Source organism: Pristis pectinata, chromosome 18, assembly GCF_009764475.1.
Source record: "Pristis pectinata isolate sPriPec2 chromosome 18, sPriPec2.1.pri, whole genome shotgun sequence".
In the NCBI taxonomy this organism is placed as follows: Eukaryota; Metazoa; Chordata; class Chondrichthyes; order Rhinopristiformes; family Pristidae; genus Pristis; species Pristis pectinata.
The window spans coordinates 36,105,289-36,124,082 of NC_067422.1; the positions used below are offsets into that span (position 1 = coordinate 36,105,289).

Sequence of the window (18,794 nt, forward strand, 5' to 3'; positions counted from 1 at the left end):
CATGCTGCTTGCTGCAGCATGCTACATGCATGGGATTCCCAGACCCGTGTTTGAGGGAAAAGCATTTTAATCATGGAACCTGTTTTATCAAAGTTCACTCTCATGATGCCCAAAAATTGGTACTTGATTTATTATTGTCCATGTACTGAGATTCAGTGAAAAACTCAGCATGCCATCCATACAGATCATTCCAAAACATAAGTACATCAAGGTCGTACCAGGGGAAAAGCAATAACAGAATGCAGAATACAGCGTTACAGCTACAGTTGCAGAGAAAGTACAGTGCAGGTAGACAATTAAGGTGCAAGGGCCATTATGAGGTAGATTGAGAGATCATGAGTTCATCTTTATTGTATATCATGGGAAAGAACTAGATCCCAGTGACTCATAAGAGCATTTGTGTGGACTTCCTGTTCTTTTAGAACCTGTTTAATAAATATTATAGATGTGGCTGAATATAAGGACCATAACATTACCTGCTTTTATAGTCCTATTTGAAACCAGTTGCGTCTCAGTGAAGTAATGTCATAAGGTTTGCTATCTGTAGTAAAATAATGGCAATTACCTCTGTTCATCCTTTGAACCATTTACTCTCTGCCTCTTGTTTCCAGCTGTGCTATGTATCAACAGAAGATTACATCCGTTTGGTGGGGGAAATCATTTCTGTCTTTGGAGCCATTGCTATTCTTCTCATGGAAGTAAGAACTATTTTTTTTTCCTTTGTGGGATGTTTGAGAGGAATAGAAGCAATCATTGCTTTTAAAAATATCCCAGACAAAGTGACATCAATTGCAGACAAATAGAAACTAGACAGGTAGAGTCCTGTATGCCCCTACAAGATTGCATCAAATTATATTGTCCTTGGAGGGGGCAAAGACTTTTAGACCCACAAATGTGGATAAGGATTCCATTAACCAGCACTGATAATCTGGTTAGGATTGGTTGTACTACCAGGTCTTTACTACTATATATAGAATGTAAAAAATACTTCTGCCAATGTTATAAGATCAGAAATCATTATGAATCAACATTACTCAGCACCACCAACCTGGGTGACACAGTTGTGCAGCTATTTGAGTCACTGCTTCACAGCGCCAGAGACCCAGGTTCAATCCTGATCTCGGGTGCTCTCTGTGTGGAGTTTAGACATTTTCCCTGTGACCATGTGTGTTTCCTCTGGGTGTTCTAGTTTCCTCCTGCATCCCAAAGATAGATTAATTGGCCACTGTAAATACTCCTAGATTGTAGACAAGTGATGGAATTTGGAGGGAGTTGATGAGGATGTGGGGAGATTAAAAAATGGGGTTAATGCGGGTCTATTGTGAATGGGTGGTTGATGGTCAGCACAGACTTGATGGGCTGAAGGGCCTGTTTCCATGCCATATCTCTTTATGGCACTATAATCATTGGTGGACTTTCTTATACCAGTGATCTGAGGAAATATGCTTACCCTATTCCTCCCCCTGCAGAATAAATTGATAATGCATGTGTTAAATAGTGGACAGAAGAAGGGAGTATTCAAAGTATATCAGCAATGGTAACTGCGAATGGATAGAGCTGGGAATTCTCATGAAAGATGATCCATACATAATGTGGAATAGATCATTTTATATAACTGACACTTGATGTGACTATTATTTGACTCTTTTCAGAGGTATCTCAGCCTTAAACGAAACCAGATTAGTCTTCCCACCCAATTCGACGTGGGGAGTCAAACCAGAAGCTTCTACATGCGTCACCTACTCTCTGCGGATGTGGAGGGAGTTGGTTAGTGAGGGATATTTGTTCTTGGCTGGAGAATGGAGGTAGTGATGGAGTTGGGGATAGGTGTGGGAATTGACAGCAGTGATCCAGCCACCTCTTGTACACTCTGCCTGACTTTCAAAAAGCAGAATAATGAAGGAAGTACAACCGCCAATTGTGTAAAATTAGCTCCCGCAACGCAATGTAATGGGTTTCTTTTCTGGTGTTGGCTGAGGGATACATATTAGCCTAGATGCTGACACTTCCTATCTACTTTTCCCTGGTTCCAACAGTACTGAAAGTGAAAACTCGCCCCTAGATATCAAGAAATAACATTTGTGAGATGCTTATTTTAATTTTCTCTCTCTAGAGTGTTGACTTCTTACGGTATGGAACATCAGGATACTTTGGGAAAACGACTCTTGGAGGCCCATTCCATGTTATAATGTAAGTAGAATAACAATAGCATTTTTAATTAAGTGTGGTGCTAATGTGTTTATTGTAGATTTTTTACACTTCCATTTTTAACACTTTGCCCTCCAAACCATCCTCCATAGATAGTCATGCGGGGTTCCATGGTCACCGGTTGTTCATCAGCTGGTCATTCTTCTTGTGGGATGCGTCAAGTTGTTGTGGTCTGGAATGTAAAGACCTTAAGGGTGGTGGAAGTAAATTCAATAATAACTTGCCAAAAAAATAATTGGATATGCACTTGAAAAAATATGTGTATTTATTGAGAGCGTGATGCATTTGATTGGTGTTTCTAAACTCCGATCAAACCACGATGGACAGAACAGCATTCTGTGTTGTAAAATTTTATGAATTGTTCTTTGATTCTTCCTTTCCACACAACTGCTCTTTCATTGATCTATTTTTGGAGGAACAGCCTGAAGCTGCCTTGCCTCCACATTCTATGGATCTCTGTCCCTAAATTGTCCTGTCTTTCAATCTCTCCCCACCTTTGAAAGCTTTCTTAAGATCACTGGTTTCACCAGGGATTTGGTTACGTTGCGCTCCTCCATCACAACCAATTTCCAATCCTTTCCCTTAGAGCTATCTTTTGTTACATAAATGTTGGTGCTGAGGTCGACACAACTCACCCGGATGTGCCCTCACCCGGATGTGCCCTCATCCGGATGTGACCTCACCCAGATGTGCCCTCACCCAACATCTGCACTGAAAAGTGACCAGAAATGGGAACTCTAAGGGGGAACGATGAGGCAGATTTGAGTATCTCCACTGCTGTCTTAATTAAGATCTTCTAAATTAATCCAAGCCAGGAAGTAAGCCTTGGACCTTTCTTTACTGTATGACCCAGTTTAAATGTGTATTCACTCTGCATTCAAATGTTTAAATGACTAATGTCTTGGAGAGTCCACTGTTGTCACTGTTTGTTAAAAATCTATCATTTTCTTTTTGTGTTAACGTATGTTTTTTTTCCCTTTTCACATTTAAAATGTTGCTGCACAAACTTTTCCCTTCCTGCAGGCACGTTCTGTGTCGGTTTCCCCCGCAAACTGTCACAGGGCTCCCTCCATATCATTTCCATTTTGACCTCCTGCTCTTGCTCACCATCTGCTGGTTCTCTCTGTATTTTTCAGCGATGTTGGACTCTTGTTCATTGTGACTTTATTTCAAATTTTCCTTCTTTCCTCCCTCTGTCTCATACCTATCTCTTTCTCCTTGTGACTTCCGTCATCCTCTCTGCCTTGTTTTCTGTCTCCATAATCTTACCTCCGTTTCTCTTTTTCTCTCCTTCTCTTCCTCTTCCCTCCTTTTCTCTTGTGTGTGTGTTCCTCACTCCTTTGTTCCCTACTTATCCATCTTAAGCCATGACAATTTATTTCTCTCTCTCTTATTGCCTGTTTTTCTTTCTGATGCTCACTTCTCTCTCTGTCTGTCTCTCTTCCCTCACTCATCTTCGACTCTCCCCTTTCTTTTACTTCGTCGTGCTTTACACCACCTTTAGCCTTTCCTTTGATCTTGCTTCTTTTTAGTGCAGGCGTGGTAGGGCAGCAGTTAGCGCAACGCCACTATAGCGCCAGCGACCCGGGTTCAATTCCGGCCACTGTCTGTAAGGTGTTTGTACGTTCTCCCCGTGTCTGTGTGGGTTTCCTCCGGGTGCTCCGGTTTCCTCCCATACGGGTTAGGAAGTTGTGGGCGTGCTGTGTTGGTGCCAGAAGCGTGGCGACACTTGTGGGCTGCCCCCAGAACACTCTACACAAAAGATGCATTTCACTGTGTTTTTTGATGTACATGTGACTAATAAAGATTTTACCTTATCTTTTTTCTCATGCGTTCCTTCTTTCAAAACATGTTTCCCATTGGAAACATGCAAACAGTGCTGGGTATTTCAGTATCTCCAGCCTATACACCATTCCATCAGACCATGGCTATACAAGATTAGTTTCATAACCCTTAATAATCCTGCATAACAGTCAACTACCAATCTCCATTTTGAAATTTCCATTTGAGACTCCCCTCCCTCCAATCACCCCCATTTGATGTGACCAGTGTTTTGAAACACATTGTTCCAGATTTCCAATCCCCTTTGGTTTCCTGAAATCTCTCCAGATCATCTCATTCTAATTTTGGTTCAATAATCCTTTTTCAGGAGTGGGGAAAAAATACTTTTATCTGAGCTTACCTTATCGGATTCTGGAATCATTATAAATATCTCAGTTAGATTTCCCCTTAAATCTGTACTTGAGGGAATTCAAGCCTAGTCTCTGATCCTATCTTCATAATTTAAGCACAGTTTTAGCTCCTCTCTCACCTTGGTGAGTCTGCATTTCACCTGCTCCATCCCTCTAGAGCTACAATGAAGGAACAGTGCAATAACTTTAATGGGGTCCAGCCAGAGTTTTAAATAAGTGTTGTTTTACTTTCACCCTTTACATTCCAGCTCCTTTGAAAAGGTACAATTTCCCATCAGCATTTTTATTTTTTTATAGGGCACTTTGCACTAAGATGGACTTTTTTTCTCTTTGTTCTAATTGTGTTCTTTCTTGTAAAAATTCTTTTATGTATGTTTAATTAATGTTTTTCTTGTGAATGCTGGTTATATGATGCTGTGTATTTATTAATGTTGCAAGTAAGTTTTTCATTGCACCCGTGCGTACATGTTTAGATTAGATTAGGTATCTTTATTAGTCACAGGTACATCGAAACACACAGTGAAATACATGTGTGCTGGGGGCAGCCTGCAAGTGTTGCCACGCTTCCGGCGCCAACATAGCATGCCCATAAATTCCTAACCTGTACATCTTTGGAATGTGGGAGGAAACCTGAGCACCCAGAGGAAACCCACACAGACACGGGGAGAATGTACAAACTCCTTACAGACAGTGGCCGGATTTGAACCTGGGTCACTTGTGCATATGACATTAAACTCGACTTTGATTAAATCTAGCTGCTGTTTCACAGTTTCTCACCATTTAGAAGGTACTCTTGACCTATCTCTCTCTGGTCCTGAGTGTATGATCTTTCCCAACAATGAGCCTTGCCACAGCTTACCCACTCATTTAACCATTGAATGCCTCCCTTCCCCTCAACAGCATCTGCTATGCATTCCTGGTGCTACTGATTTCCATCCTCCGACTGACGAGTGCAGGTGTCGAGGGGTTCTTCATGGCCATTGCCATTGCCCTGGCCTGGTGCAATTCCATGTACTTTGCTCGAGGGTTCCGGATACTTGGGCATTTTGCCATCCTACTCCAAAAGGTAAGTAAAGTAGGTATTTAACCATAGAACCATAGAACCGTACAGCACAAAACAGGCCCTTCGGCCCACCGTGTCATGCCGTCCATCAGACCACCCTCACACTACCTAACCCCTTCCTCCCACATATCCCTCTATCTCACGTTCCTCCATATGCCTATCCAACAAGCTCTTGAACCTGTTCAATGTATCTGCCTCCACCACCACCCCAGGCAGTGCATTCCATGCACCAACCACTCTTTGGGTGAAAAACCTCCCTCTGACATCTCCCCTGAACCTCCCACCCATAACCTTAAAGTCATGACCTCTCGTCTTGAGCATTGGTGCCCTGGGAAGGAGGCGCTGACTGTCTACTCTATCTATTCCTCTCAATATTTTATATACCTCTATCATGTCTCCTCTCATCCTCCTCCTTTCCAGTGAATAAAGCCCTAGCACCTTAAGCCTCTCCTCATATTCAATACTCTCCAATCCAGGCAGCATCCTGGTAAATCTCCTCTGCACCCTCTCCAATGCCTCCACATCCTTCCTATAATGAGGCGACCAGAACTGAACACAGTACTCTAAGTGTGGCCTAACTAGAGTTTTGTAAAGCTGCATCATCACCTCGCGGCTCTTAAACTCAATCCCGCGACTTATGAAAGCCAACATCCCATTGGCCTTCTTAACTGCTCTTTCCACCTGTGAGGCAACTTTCAACGAACTGTGAATATGAACCCCCAGATCCCTCTGCTCCTCCACACTGCCAAGTACCTTGCCGTTTACCCTGTACTCTGCCCTGGAGTTTGTCCTTCCAAAGTGTACCACCTCACACTTCTCTGGATTGAACTCCATCTGCCACTTGTCAGCCCAGCTCTGCATCCTATCAATATCCCTCTGTAAGCTCCGACAGCCCTCCACACTATCCACAACACCGCCTGTCTTAGTGTCATCCGAAAACTTACTAACCCAGCCCTCCACCCCCTCATCTAAGTCATCTATAAATATCACAAAAAGTAGAGGTCCCAGAACTGATCCCTGCGGGACACCACTAGTCACTGCCTTCCAATCCGAGGGCACTCCTTCCACCACAACACTCTGCTTTCTACATGCAAGCCAATTCCTAATCCACACAGCCAAGCTTCCTTGGATCCCTTGGCCTCTGACCTTCTGAAGAAGCCTACCATGAGGAACCTTATCAAACGCCTTACTAAAATCCATGTAAACCACATCCACCACACTGCCCTCATCAATCTTCCCGGTCACCTCCTCAAAGAACTCTATCAGGCTTGTGAGGCAAGATCTTCCCTTCACAAAGCCATGCTGGCTGTCCCTAATCAGTCCATGATTCTCAAGGTGTTCATAAATCCTATCCCTTAGAATCCTTTCTAACAGCTTACCCACCACAGACGTGAGACTCACCGGTCTATAATTCCCTGGCCTATCCCTATTACCTTTCTTGAACAAGGGGACCACATTCGCAACCCTCCAATCCTCCGGCACCACCCCCGTAGACAACGAGGACTCAAAGATCCTCACCAGCGGTTCAGCAATCTCCTCCCTAGCCTCTCGAAGCAGCCTGGGGAAAATCCCGTCAGGCCCCGGAGATTTATCTGTCTTAGTATTATTTAATTTAACTACACACATGGGACCACCAATCCTAAATTCTCATCTGAAATGTTTTTGAACAGGGAGGGCATTAAAACAGGTAGCTCCAAAACTTTGCAACACAGAGCACAGTGGAGCAGCTGGTAGAGCTGCTGCCTCACATACCAGAGACCCGGGTTCAATCCTGACCTCGGGTGCTGTCTGCGTGGAGTTTGCACGGTCTCCCTGTAACTGCATAGGTTTCTCTCAGCTGCTCTGTTTTCCTTCCATGGGTGGGTTGGTAGATTAATTAGCCACTATAAGTTGCCCCGAGTGTGTACGTGAGTGGTAGGATCTGGGGACAGTTGATGAGAATGTGGAGAGAATGAAAATGAGATTAATGTAGGATGAGTGTAGATGGGTGGTTGATGACCAGTGCAGACACAATGGGCCAAATGGCCTGGTTCCATGCTGTATGTCTCTACCACCAGTGAGCTTTCTGTAAAGGGTCAATGAAGATGGAAACGTTTTCTTTCATCTTGATCCTTTGTAGCCCCTCATAAGTATATATAGTAATATATAGTCTATTATATAAGTAACAGACATTGATTGCCATGGTATTGTCTAGGATAGAGGAAAGGGAACAAGTTGGAGCGTGGTTCAGCCAAGTTCTTGTGGCACTTACCAGTGCTTCACCGGCATGATGGAGCTTTCTTTCATTGGAATAAGGGTCCATATATTATCAAACAGGTCAGCTGGATGCTGTCAGTTCCAGACACTATCGGAAACAATGAATCCATTGCTACTTTCACCTCATGTTGGTTGGTTCCACTCAAGGAGCAATGGGGACATTTTAAAATGGGCTGCAGCTACTGAATGGATGAATAGTCCCTTGTGCTGTACAAAAACTGTGGATACTGAGACATTCAGGACAAAGATGGGTGGGTTTTAATTAGTTAACAGTTTCATGGGGCAAGGAGCAAGAATGATAAAGAGGTACAGGCTCGATGGGCCAAGTGGCCTCTACCCATTTCAAAAGATTGTAAGCCTCATAATGAAGGCAAACAGGTAGAGTTGAAGGCAGAAAATTCATCTCCACTGCATCCTGCAATTCCTTTTGTGTATATGTTTTTTTATGATTTGGCAGCGTAATAATCTTTATTTCCCATGAAACAAATATACCTAGGAAGGCATAAGCATCACAGACCACAAATTAATTGGTGATCGTGGCTAATACATTCACATTATGCTAATTTCTCTGGTGTTTTAGGGAAAGTATCACTGTGTGTCTGAAAATTGATTATAGTCGGGTAATTCCCGAACAATTTCCAATATCTGTTCCTATGTGCCTTTATTCTTATTCACAGTGCAGACAAGCACAGTTATCTGAATGATTGGCTCATTAGAGAAGATGTTAATTAACACCTTTCTTTATTTGCCCTTCAGATTATTTTGGAGAAATTTTTGACGTTTGTAATATTAATGGTGATGGTGCTGATAGGATTTACCACAGGTAATCTAATTAAATTTCTCTTCAGTAATGTTTTGTTGATGTATGTAGTATTTTCCCCAAAGTAATGTACTGTCCTGATATTGGTTACAATCTTGTTAGAAGAGAAAATGGACTATGGACAATGTAGAATTTACACTGGAAACAAATAATCAGTTATACCATGGACACTGACTCCATCAAATCCACTTCAGTACTTTCTCCTACAAAGCCACCTCTCTTTGTGGTGTTCACTTTATTGATCAATGTATCTACTCATTCCTCTACTCCATTTAAGACCATAACCGTCAAAGTGTATTCTGTGAGTGGTTAGGACTAGGATCCACTTTATGATAGATAGGTGGATAGGTAGACTCGACTGTGACCTACAAAAGGGATTTGCATAATGACTGTAATGGAGAGGAAGTTTCAGGAATATGGGAAAGCGGTAGAAACAGAAACATAGAAAACCTACAGCACAATTAGGCCCTTTGGCCCACAAAGCTGTGCCGAACATGTCCCTATCTTAGAAATTACTAGGCTTCCCCATAGCCCTCTATTTTTCTCAGCTCCATGTACCTATCCAAAAGTCTCTTAAAAGACCCTATCATATCCGCCTCCGCCACCGTTGCTGGCAGCCCATTCCGCGCACTCGCCACTCTCTGAGTAAAAGACTTACCCCTGACATCTCCTCTATGCCTACTCGCCAGCACCTTAAACCTATGTCCTCTTGTGGCCACCACTTCAGCCCTGGGGAAAAGCCTCTGACTATCTACCCGATCAGTGCCTCTCATCATCTTAAATACCTCTATCAGGTCCCCCCTCATCCTCCGTCACTCCAAGGAGAAAGGGCCGAGTTCCCTCAACCTGCTTTCATAAGGCATGCTCCAGGCAGCATACCAGGTAGTGAACTGGATTCCTCTTTGAAGCTAGTATTGGGTGGACTGAATGGCTTCCTTCTATGTCAGGCTATTTTATGATTTTATGACTTTTTTTCCCAAATGTATTACAGTTTTGGCATTGAACTGTCTCTGGCACCTCTTTGCCTTTCTCTGCCTCCTCACAGTCACAATTGGGTGAATGACCTTCTCCTATGCTGTAAATTTTTCTTTGCTTTTATAATTATCACAATCTACAGTCCTCTGCAATTTGGCCGCATTCAAAAATTCTGTATTATTCTGCCAATACCTAGTTCAGAACAACCCCTAAAGAACTTCACTTAAAACATCTATCCATCTCAAAAGTAACTCCATTAGGCATACAGTTACTTTCTTCTCTCCCACCTTCTCACTATCCATATGGTCAAATTTTCCTTAATTGTCTCCGCCATGTCTTTTGTGGTATGTTCTCAAATGCTAAGATAAGATAAGATATCTTTTATTAGTCACAAGTACGTCGAAACACACAGTGAAATGCATCCTTTGCGTAGAGTGTTCTGGGAGCAGCCCGCAAGTGTCGCCCGTACGGCTTTGGAATGTGGGAGGAAACCAGAGCACCCAGAGGAAACCCACACAGACACGGGGAGAATGTACAAACTCCTTACAGACAGCGGCCGGAATTGAACCCAGGTCGCTGGCGCTGTAATAGCTATATTAATCCCTATAAAGCACATACATGTTATATTGTTAGGTTCAGAGATTGATGCTGACAATGATTTCTTCTCATTCCAGCATTATATTTGTCATTCCAAGAGCTTGATCCTTCCTACTGGATTCATTTCCATGGTTTTAAGAATCTGATATTCCTGGTCTTCATGCTCTTTTTTGGACTCCTCGACATCCCACTGAACTATGACAAGTACACACCTTTCATGGTCAAGATTTTATATGTGTCCTACATAATGATGACTTTCCAGATGATGGTCATTCTCTTCATCTTCTTGATTGCCCACACACTCCGGCGAGTGATGAAGAACTATGATGTACTCTGGCGAGCCCAGGTGCTAGGTTCATATACATTCATTTGTCTGTTTGTGCTTGGAGTATAGGAAAGAAGTGAGTTGGCTTTGCTTGATACCAGTGGACCCAAATCTATGCTTGCAAAAGAATAAATATCTTCCATTTATTTATCATTCATCACTACCTTGATTCATCTCAAAGTGGTTGACAACTAATTAATCACTTTACTGAGTTTTAATTTAGGGAACTTTGTGCACAGTAAGCTCCTATAAACAACATTTTAACAGTATTTTCAAACAGATAGTGTCTGGGGGATAAATATTGAAGTGCACATCAGGGAGAACTCATCTGCTCTCCTGCACAGGAGCTTTCATGTCCACTTGAGAGGGCAGAAGAGGCCATGGTTTAATGTGGCATTTGAAAGACATCAATTCAGTGTGGTACTGCAGAGAAGTGTCTGTGTGATGAACAGTTCAAGTCCTTGGAGTAGAAATAGATTGAACCATTCGGTCCTGCTAACCCAAAGCTCATTTGTATCAGAACTCCATCCACTTGCGATGGTTCCATGTCCTTTTAAATGTTGTTTGTTCAAGTGATGTCTTGAGATGTTTAGACCTGCTAAAGGCATTGGTCAGGGTGACATTGTTCTTGGCCCGTGACTTGTGGTCGCTGGCCTGCGATCACACTAACCTTTTTTAGCTGCCCAGCTCTGAAGAAGCTGCTGCTCTTGATGCATCATTCAATCCACATGGCTGTCAGACAGCCTCTTCACTCGTTCCAACTACCTCTAGTGACCAGGGTCATTTGAAAGTTAAAAACAAATTGCAAATTGTCATTGAAAAATGTAAAACTTACTTAAAGAAAAACACGTTAAATTGTTGCTAATTAATTAAAGATGTAAATATCCAGGGAAATAAAGAAAAATAAACAAGGAATGTTTCTGAACCTGCCTTCAAATCAAGGTTGGTGATCCCATTCAGATGCATAGGGCTACACAAGATGCACCAGCTATTGCTAGCATAAAGTTGGGTCAAGATGCAATGTCTATCCAGTTCCACATCTTACAGAATGCCCCTGGAGTTAATTCAGTCCCAGCAGGGCCCTGTATGATTGCAATAAGCCATCTTTAGTCTTCTACTCAAATGCTCTTGCAATACTGTTTGCTTTCCTAATTGCTTGCTGCATCTGCTTGTTAATTTTCAGTGAATTATGTACAAGCACACCCAAGTGTCCCTCTGAACACCAATACCTTTTAATCTCCCACCATTTTTCCTCATTATGTTTTCTGCCAAAGTAGGTAACTTCTACCTATGTTCCCCAAAGCCTCTCTGCATGTTCCTCACAATCTTCACTGCCACCCAGCTTTGTATTATCAGCATTTTTGAAGATATTACGCTTCACTCCCTCATCCAAACCTTTGATATAAGTAGTGAACAGCTTGGCCCCAGTATTCAGCCCTACAGTACCCTGCTGGTCAAAACCTCTCCACCCAAAAATGACCATTCATTCCTATTTTCTGTAATTAACCAGCCCCCACTCCTTGCCTGTATATTACTCCCAAGTACCATGTGCTCTAATTCTGTTTAATAACCTCTTGAGTGGCATTTTATTAAAGCCTAAAAGTTGAAGTACACCATATCCACTAGTTCGCCCATTTCTATTCTGCTAGTTAACCCTCAAAAACCTCTAACAGATTTGTCAAATGTGACTCCTATTTCATATATCTGTGTTGACTCCGCCCAATCCTATTTCCAAAGTGTCCAGATTCCAACACTTTTCCTGCTACCAATGTCATGCTAACTAGTCTATAGTCCTCTGTTTTCTCTCTCCTTCCTCTCTTAAATAGTGGAGTACATCTGCCACCTTCCAACCTGTGGGAACATTCTAGAGTCCATGGAACTTTGGACGATGACAATGAGAACTTCTGCTACTTCCATTGCCACGGCTTTCAAAACCTTGGAATGCAGGTCATCAGCTCTAGGGATTTTTCAGCTTTCAGTCCCATTAATTTCTTCAATAATATATTTTTTATTAATTTCCTTCAGCTCCCCTTTCACACCTGACCTGTTGCTGTCCTCCATCCCTGGGAGTTCTTCCATGAAGGCCAACAAAATATGTGTGTTTAGTTTCTCTGCTATTTCCTTATTCCCCAAAGTCAGTTCTCCTGCCTCAGTCTGTAAGGGACCCACTTTAGCTAATCCTTTCCTTTTTTACGTATCTATAGATGCTTTTACAGTCTGCTTTTATGTTTCTCATCGGGTTGCTCTCAGATTCCGTCTTCCCTTTCCCTATCAGTATATTAGTGCTGCTTTACTGGCTCCTGGAATGTTCCCAATCCCAAAGTTTAGTTGGAAACATTATCAGCATTTCCCTTTGATCTAATACTATCTTTACCTTCTCCAATTAGACACAGCTAGTCTACTTTTCCTATTAGATCTCTGTGCTTTAAAGTGATAAACACTTGTTATAAGCTCTGTAATGGCTTATTAAATTGTAACCATCCATTTTTACTTATGCAATTGAGCCACCTTATAAAAAATCATTTTTTTTAGTATTGGTCTTTGACATGGAATGCTATCAATTTCCTATAAAAACACATTCATTGACACTCTACTGTCAAGTTTCAGTTACTTTGTCAAAAGATTACAGTCCATTTGTCAGATATGGTCAATCCTTTACATGTCATGTTTCCTCTCTTGATTAACTCAAAATTTTCTAAGTGCTCAGTCACTCTTTTCTTAATTATAGATTCCAATCACATATTAATATGGGTCTTTCCCTCTCTCTGGGATTTCCTAAATAATGAATTACATTTACTGCTTTCCAATCCAAAGGGTCAATCCCTGAATCAAGGGCATTTTGATAGATTGTGGCTGAGAATTGACTGTTTATTCATCTACTTTCTTTAGAACCTCTGGGGTAGAAACATGCAGCTCCCAGGGAAATGTCAATCTTCAGTACCATTATTTTCCTCATTCTATTTCCTTACATGTATTTATCCATCCTGAATTCACTACTGAATGGTAAATAATCCAACAGATCTTCATCTTGTTGAAGACGGACAAAAAGTAATTATTCAATAAGTCTGGTATTTCTTTACTTTTTAACGTAATATTACCTGCACCAATTTTCAAAGGATTCACGTTAGGTTATAAAAGCTTTTTGTGTCAAGTTGATATTCCTCACAAGTTTCTTTTCATATCTCATCTTTTTGGTCCTCCCTGCTGTTCCTCATATTTCTCTCAGTCATGTGGGATATCCGACAGTCTTCTCAGCAGTGGCGAGAGTGCTCTAACTGAGCAGCAGATTAATGCATCGTGGCTCGATTCATTAAACGAATTTATTCAGGGTCTTCTGTGAACGAAGCTTTCTTTCAAGTGTTTTTCACCCAAACGTGTGATAACATTTGAAAATCAAAAATCTGCAGATGCTGAAAATCTGAAATGAAAATCAAAAGTGCTAGAAACATTCAGTATGTCAGGCAGCGCCTGTGGAAAGAGAAATAGAGTTAATGTTTCAGGTCAAAAACCTTTCATCAGAACCATAAAATGTGTTACTCTCTTACACTAGATTATGACTTCGATGATTCATATGGAGAGATGGCTTCCAAGACGCTTCTGGTCTCGTGCTGGTACCTGTGGTACGAAGCTTGGACTTGATAACAACTGGTATCTTTGGTGAGAGCAGAGTACCAATTCCAAACACTTGATTGTCACCCTTCCACTATCCTCAATGTTTATGCCCCTCACCACTGGCATATAGTAGCCAGTCATAGAATTATAGAGTCATGCAGCATGGAAATAGGCCCTTCGGCCCAACTGGTCCATGCTGACCACGATTCCCATCTAAGCTAGTCCCATTTGCCCGCGTTTGGCCCATATCCCTCTAAACCTTTCCTATCCATGTACCTGTCCAAGTACCTTTTAAGTGTTGTTAATGTATCTTCCTCAACTACTTCCTCTAGCAGCTCGTTCCGCAAACTGACCACTCTGGGTGACAAACTTGCCCCTCAGGTTCCATTTAAATCTCTCCCCTCTCACCTTAAACCTATGCCCTCTAGTTCTTGATTCCACAACCCTGGGAAAAAGACTGTACACATTCACTCTATGTACACCCCTCATAAATGTATACACCTCTGTAAGATCACCCCTCATTCTCCTACGCTCCAATAAAAAAAGTCCCAGCCTGCTCAACTTCTCTCCATGACTCAGTTCCTTGAGTCCTGGCAACATCCTTGTAAATCTCCTTTTCACTTCTTCCAGCTTTCCTAAAGCAGGGTGACCAAAACTGAAAGCAAGATTCCAAATGTGACCTCACCAACGTCTTGCAGAACAGCAACATAACCTCCCAACTTCTATACTCAGTGCCCTGACTGCTGAAGGCCAGCGTGCCAAAAGTGTGAACCATCTACACAATGCACTGCAGTTACTCACCCAGGCTACTCCTGGGGCACCTCCCAAACGTGAGTCCTATCACCAAGAAGGACGATGCACCAGATGCAGGGGAATACCACCACCTCCACGTCATGTCCCATGCTGATTTGGAAAGATATTACTGCTGCTTCATCGGTTTAAGTCCTAGAACTCCCGACCCAACAGTACTGTAGGAGTACTTTCACAGGACTCACCACAATCTTCACCACAGCATTTAGGGATGGGCAATAAATTCTGGCCTTGCGAGTGATGTCCAGATCTCAAAACATGAATGAGTATGTAAGTGAAAACTTAAAGAAAAACTGCTTATGCTGAAAATCTGAGAGAGAAACACCCAGCAAGTGAGGCAACATCTATGGAGGGAGAAACTGTTAATGTTTCAGGTTGAAGATAATCAGAACTAAACAGAAATGATGAAGTAGGAATGGGTATGGCCACTAGCAAATAATCATCAAAAAGCGAAAAAATGAAATGTTGGAAATCTGAAATAAAAATCACTTGGAGATACTCAGTATCGTGGAGGGAAAAACAGTTGATGTTTCAAGTCATTGATCTCTCATTACTTAATCTGAGTGTGATTTCTCCATGATATTTAAACTATAATGTTTAGAAACTGATGCTCGGTTCTTGGACAGGGTCCACCAGTACTGTGGTGTTAGGAAATAGCCCCATCTCTGTTTTACAATGGATGCCGCAGAATTTGATGTAGCAAAGTAGGAAAATACATGAATGTAAAAAATGTGCGCGCTTAATGTAATAAATGTGCGGTTAGCGCAACGCTATTACAGCGCCAGCGATCAGGGTTCGATTCCCGTCGCTGTCTGTAAGGAGTTTGTACATTCTCCCGTGTCTGCATGGGTTTCCTCCGGGTGCTCCAGCTTCCTCCCACATTGCAAAGACGTACGGGTAGGTTAATTTGGGTTTAAAATGGGCGGCGTGGACTCGTTAGGCCGGAAGGGCCTGTTACCATGCTGTAAGTAAAATTTTAAAAAAACTCCTTTATTGTTCAGTCCTGATTCAGTTTGCATATTGAAGCATGCCATTTCAGCCAGTTCATTTACTGATTCGTCTGTAAATTGAACCACTGGAGTATGAAATTTAATGGAACAATTCTCACATTTGAGTCCTCATTGGCCTCCTAAGCCACACGTATGTTGGGCAGGACATGGAAGCTCATTGTAAATTGGAAGTGTGCAACCTCCCTGTTGGAAAAGCACAAAGAATAAGCCTGCATTGCCCTGCCTGCAACATGCATGCAGAACGGTGCACTGTTTATCAAGGGCTCAGCACCTGTTCGGGTCCCCTACTGCAAGGCTCGTGCATCGTTGGTGGTCTGCACACTGTGTGCATCTGGTGGAGAAGCTCTGTTGGACTGTGTCTTTTGATGTTAGTCATCAGGGTAACTGGATCAAAAGGTGTGCTGTCAAGGGTGAATGGTATGGGCAATTGTTGGGGGCGATGCAGGGGGGCAGGAGGCAGGAGTGGTGGAGCAGGTGGCAAACAGTGGTGGTGATACAGCTGGGAGCAAGGTAGGGTTGTTCTTCAAGTATCCCACCAGTGTCAGACCACGATTAATGAGGGGAAGTTTTAATGATATAATTAGGTGAATGGATCCAGGAAAAGCAGGTATGCCCCTCCAAACCTCACAGAAAGAAAACAGGCAGCCCCCCAAACCCAGGCTGGCCATATCAACCTCTTGTTTCTTACCAATTACTCCCTCCACCTGCTAGCAACTTAACACCTATTATAGCCCCCAGCTCTATTCTTCCTCCCACATCATTACTCTCTGATGCCCCCTTACCACCAGTGAACTTGACATTAGTGATCTTCCCTGCCCTGCTAGTCATCATTCCCCCAAATATTGATTGCTCACACCTCCGGTCTTGTAACTGATCAGCCAGCACTCGTCACCCCCTGCCTCTGATTGATTTACTTTACTGTCAATCAATTTCCCCTGTACTCCACTGTCACTGATCACCCTCCCCATTACCAATCACTCCCCTTCCTACTTCCTACCATTATCTTCACACCAACACTGGTTGCACATGAGATTGATTCCCTGGTTCTGATCACACCCTGCCATCGATCCACTGCTGGCACCCTACCATCCTGCTCACAACTGTATCACCACCACTGATTGCCAACCCCTCCCTCACCTCTGCCTTGCCTCCACCCCCAAGATCCAAACAATTGCTCATACTAGTCACGCTCGATAGCTCACCTTTCTGTTAAACCACCCTGACTCACTGGAGGATGGCCACTACTATTAAAAGACACCATTGTACATTGGTGTTTCCCTACCAGTGGTCAATAGCTCATGACTCTGTGGAGATGGTCCAGTGAAGATGGAAGAACATTGGCATTTCACTATTCATAGCAAGCTCTGAGAAATAGCAATAAATGGCCAGTAGATCTCAATCACATCACTTTGGTTAGATTTTCAGCACCTACCACCTTCCTTTCCAACTTCTCACAAAGGTTTGTCACCTGCTTCTTGTCTGTCATCTGAGCTTGAGACGTTAGATGTGTGGCAGACATGCAAGTTGTAATTGAATGACCTCTCTTGGTCTCACAGGGTGGAGGACAACAATGATTGCAGTGCTCTGAAGAGCTCCTGCAACGCCAAGCGTGCAGAGGAGGAAGAACATCAAGAATCCAGCAACAAGATGGAGAAAGAGCTGAACCGTTCACCTCCTGTTAGGAGTGAAGCTGACTTCAGTCCAAGCATGGAGCTGCACCTTCACCGCAAATCGAAGGTTCATCGTTCTGATGGTGCTCACAGTAAGACGAAAGAGGCTGAGCACTCTCTGTAAACTCCCAGGGATACTTTATACTAAGTCCCATGGAAGCCTCAACACCAGTGCATTAACTGCCCATTCTCCTGTCAGTCAGTGGGGAGCTTTACTTGGTAGGGACAAAGACATGCAGCATATACACACTCATAACAGCTTCTAGATGGCAAGAACCACTGGTCCTTTGACACTGCGGTTGGTTTGAACCTCTCTATATTTAATGAAGATTCTTACTCATCACTTAAATCTATGAAATCTTGTATTTGATCAAGGGTTCCAATCATTTATAATATATACTTTGGAATAAATTAAACATTGGGAACTAATTGAGGGGTTCAGATGTTTGACATTATGAAATGACTTACTCAGCATGAATTATGGCTAGAATTTAATCCACTTTAAGAGATTTATAGATAGAGAAATAGACAGCTGGCAGTGACTTATACTGTGATCTAAATGTGGAATGTAGAATATGGAATGCCTTAGAAAAATGGCATACTGACTGCGTTAATGTAAAAAGATATCCATTTGGAAGTTCCAGGTGATCAGATTGACCTACGTGAGTATTGAAACTTCTATCTAATGTGATTGATGGCACGGTAGCATAGTGGTTAGCACAATGCTTTACAGCGCCAATGACACGGGTTTCAAATCCGGCCACTGTCTGTAAGGAGCTTGTACGTTCTCCCCGTGTCTGCGTGGGTTTCCTCCGGGTGCTCCGGTTTCCTCCCACATTCCAAAGACGTACGGGTTAGGAAGTTATGGGCGTGCTATGTTGGCGCCGGAAGCGCGGCAACACTTGCGGGCTGCCCCCAGAACACTACGCAAAAGATGTATTTCACTGTGTGTTTCGATGTACATGTGACTAATAAAGATTTTATCTTATATCTTATCTGATATTTTAAAGTATGTATTTGCATATTCAGCTAAACTTTGCCTTTGTTTATGGTGGGAATTCTAAAAACCACAACCATCCAGCAACTTGTAACCATGGTTTTGAGAGCAGTCCAGACCTCAGGCTTCTCAGAGAAGGGAAGTTACACATTAACCTAAACTGGCTAAATTTAAGTAATGCAGCTTTTAACTAGAGAATGATGAGTGTGTAGAGGCACAGTTCCAAGGAACCAGTGGGGACAATATTGTGAATACGTTT

The 18,794-nt window shown here is 42.6% G+C and overlaps 1 protein-coding gene across 1 annotated transcript in view; it reads left to right on the forward strand.

Annotated features, from left to right (window-relative positions):
- Nucleotides 1-17,662, forward strand: part of LOC127580139 (transient receptor potential cation channel subfamily V member 5-like) — a 52,138-nt gene extending 34,476 nt beyond the window's left edge. The window contains exons 9-15 of the mRNA XM_052033349.1: nt 612-698; nt 2,114-2,190; nt 5,301-5,466; nt 8,476-8,542; nt 10,189-10,457; nt 13,987-14,093; nt 17,425-17,662. Of these exons, the coding sequence (XP_051889309.1) occupies nt 612-698; nt 2,114-2,190; nt 5,301-5,466; nt 8,476-8,542; nt 10,189-10,457; nt 13,987-14,093; nt 17,425-17,662 (1,011 nt within the window). The remainder of the gene's footprint in view (nt 1-611; nt 699-2,113; nt 2,191-5,300; nt 5,467-8,475; nt 8,543-10,188; nt 10,458-13,986; nt 14,094-17,424) is intronic.
- The last annotated feature ends 1,132 nt before the right edge of the window (nt 17,663-18,794 follow it).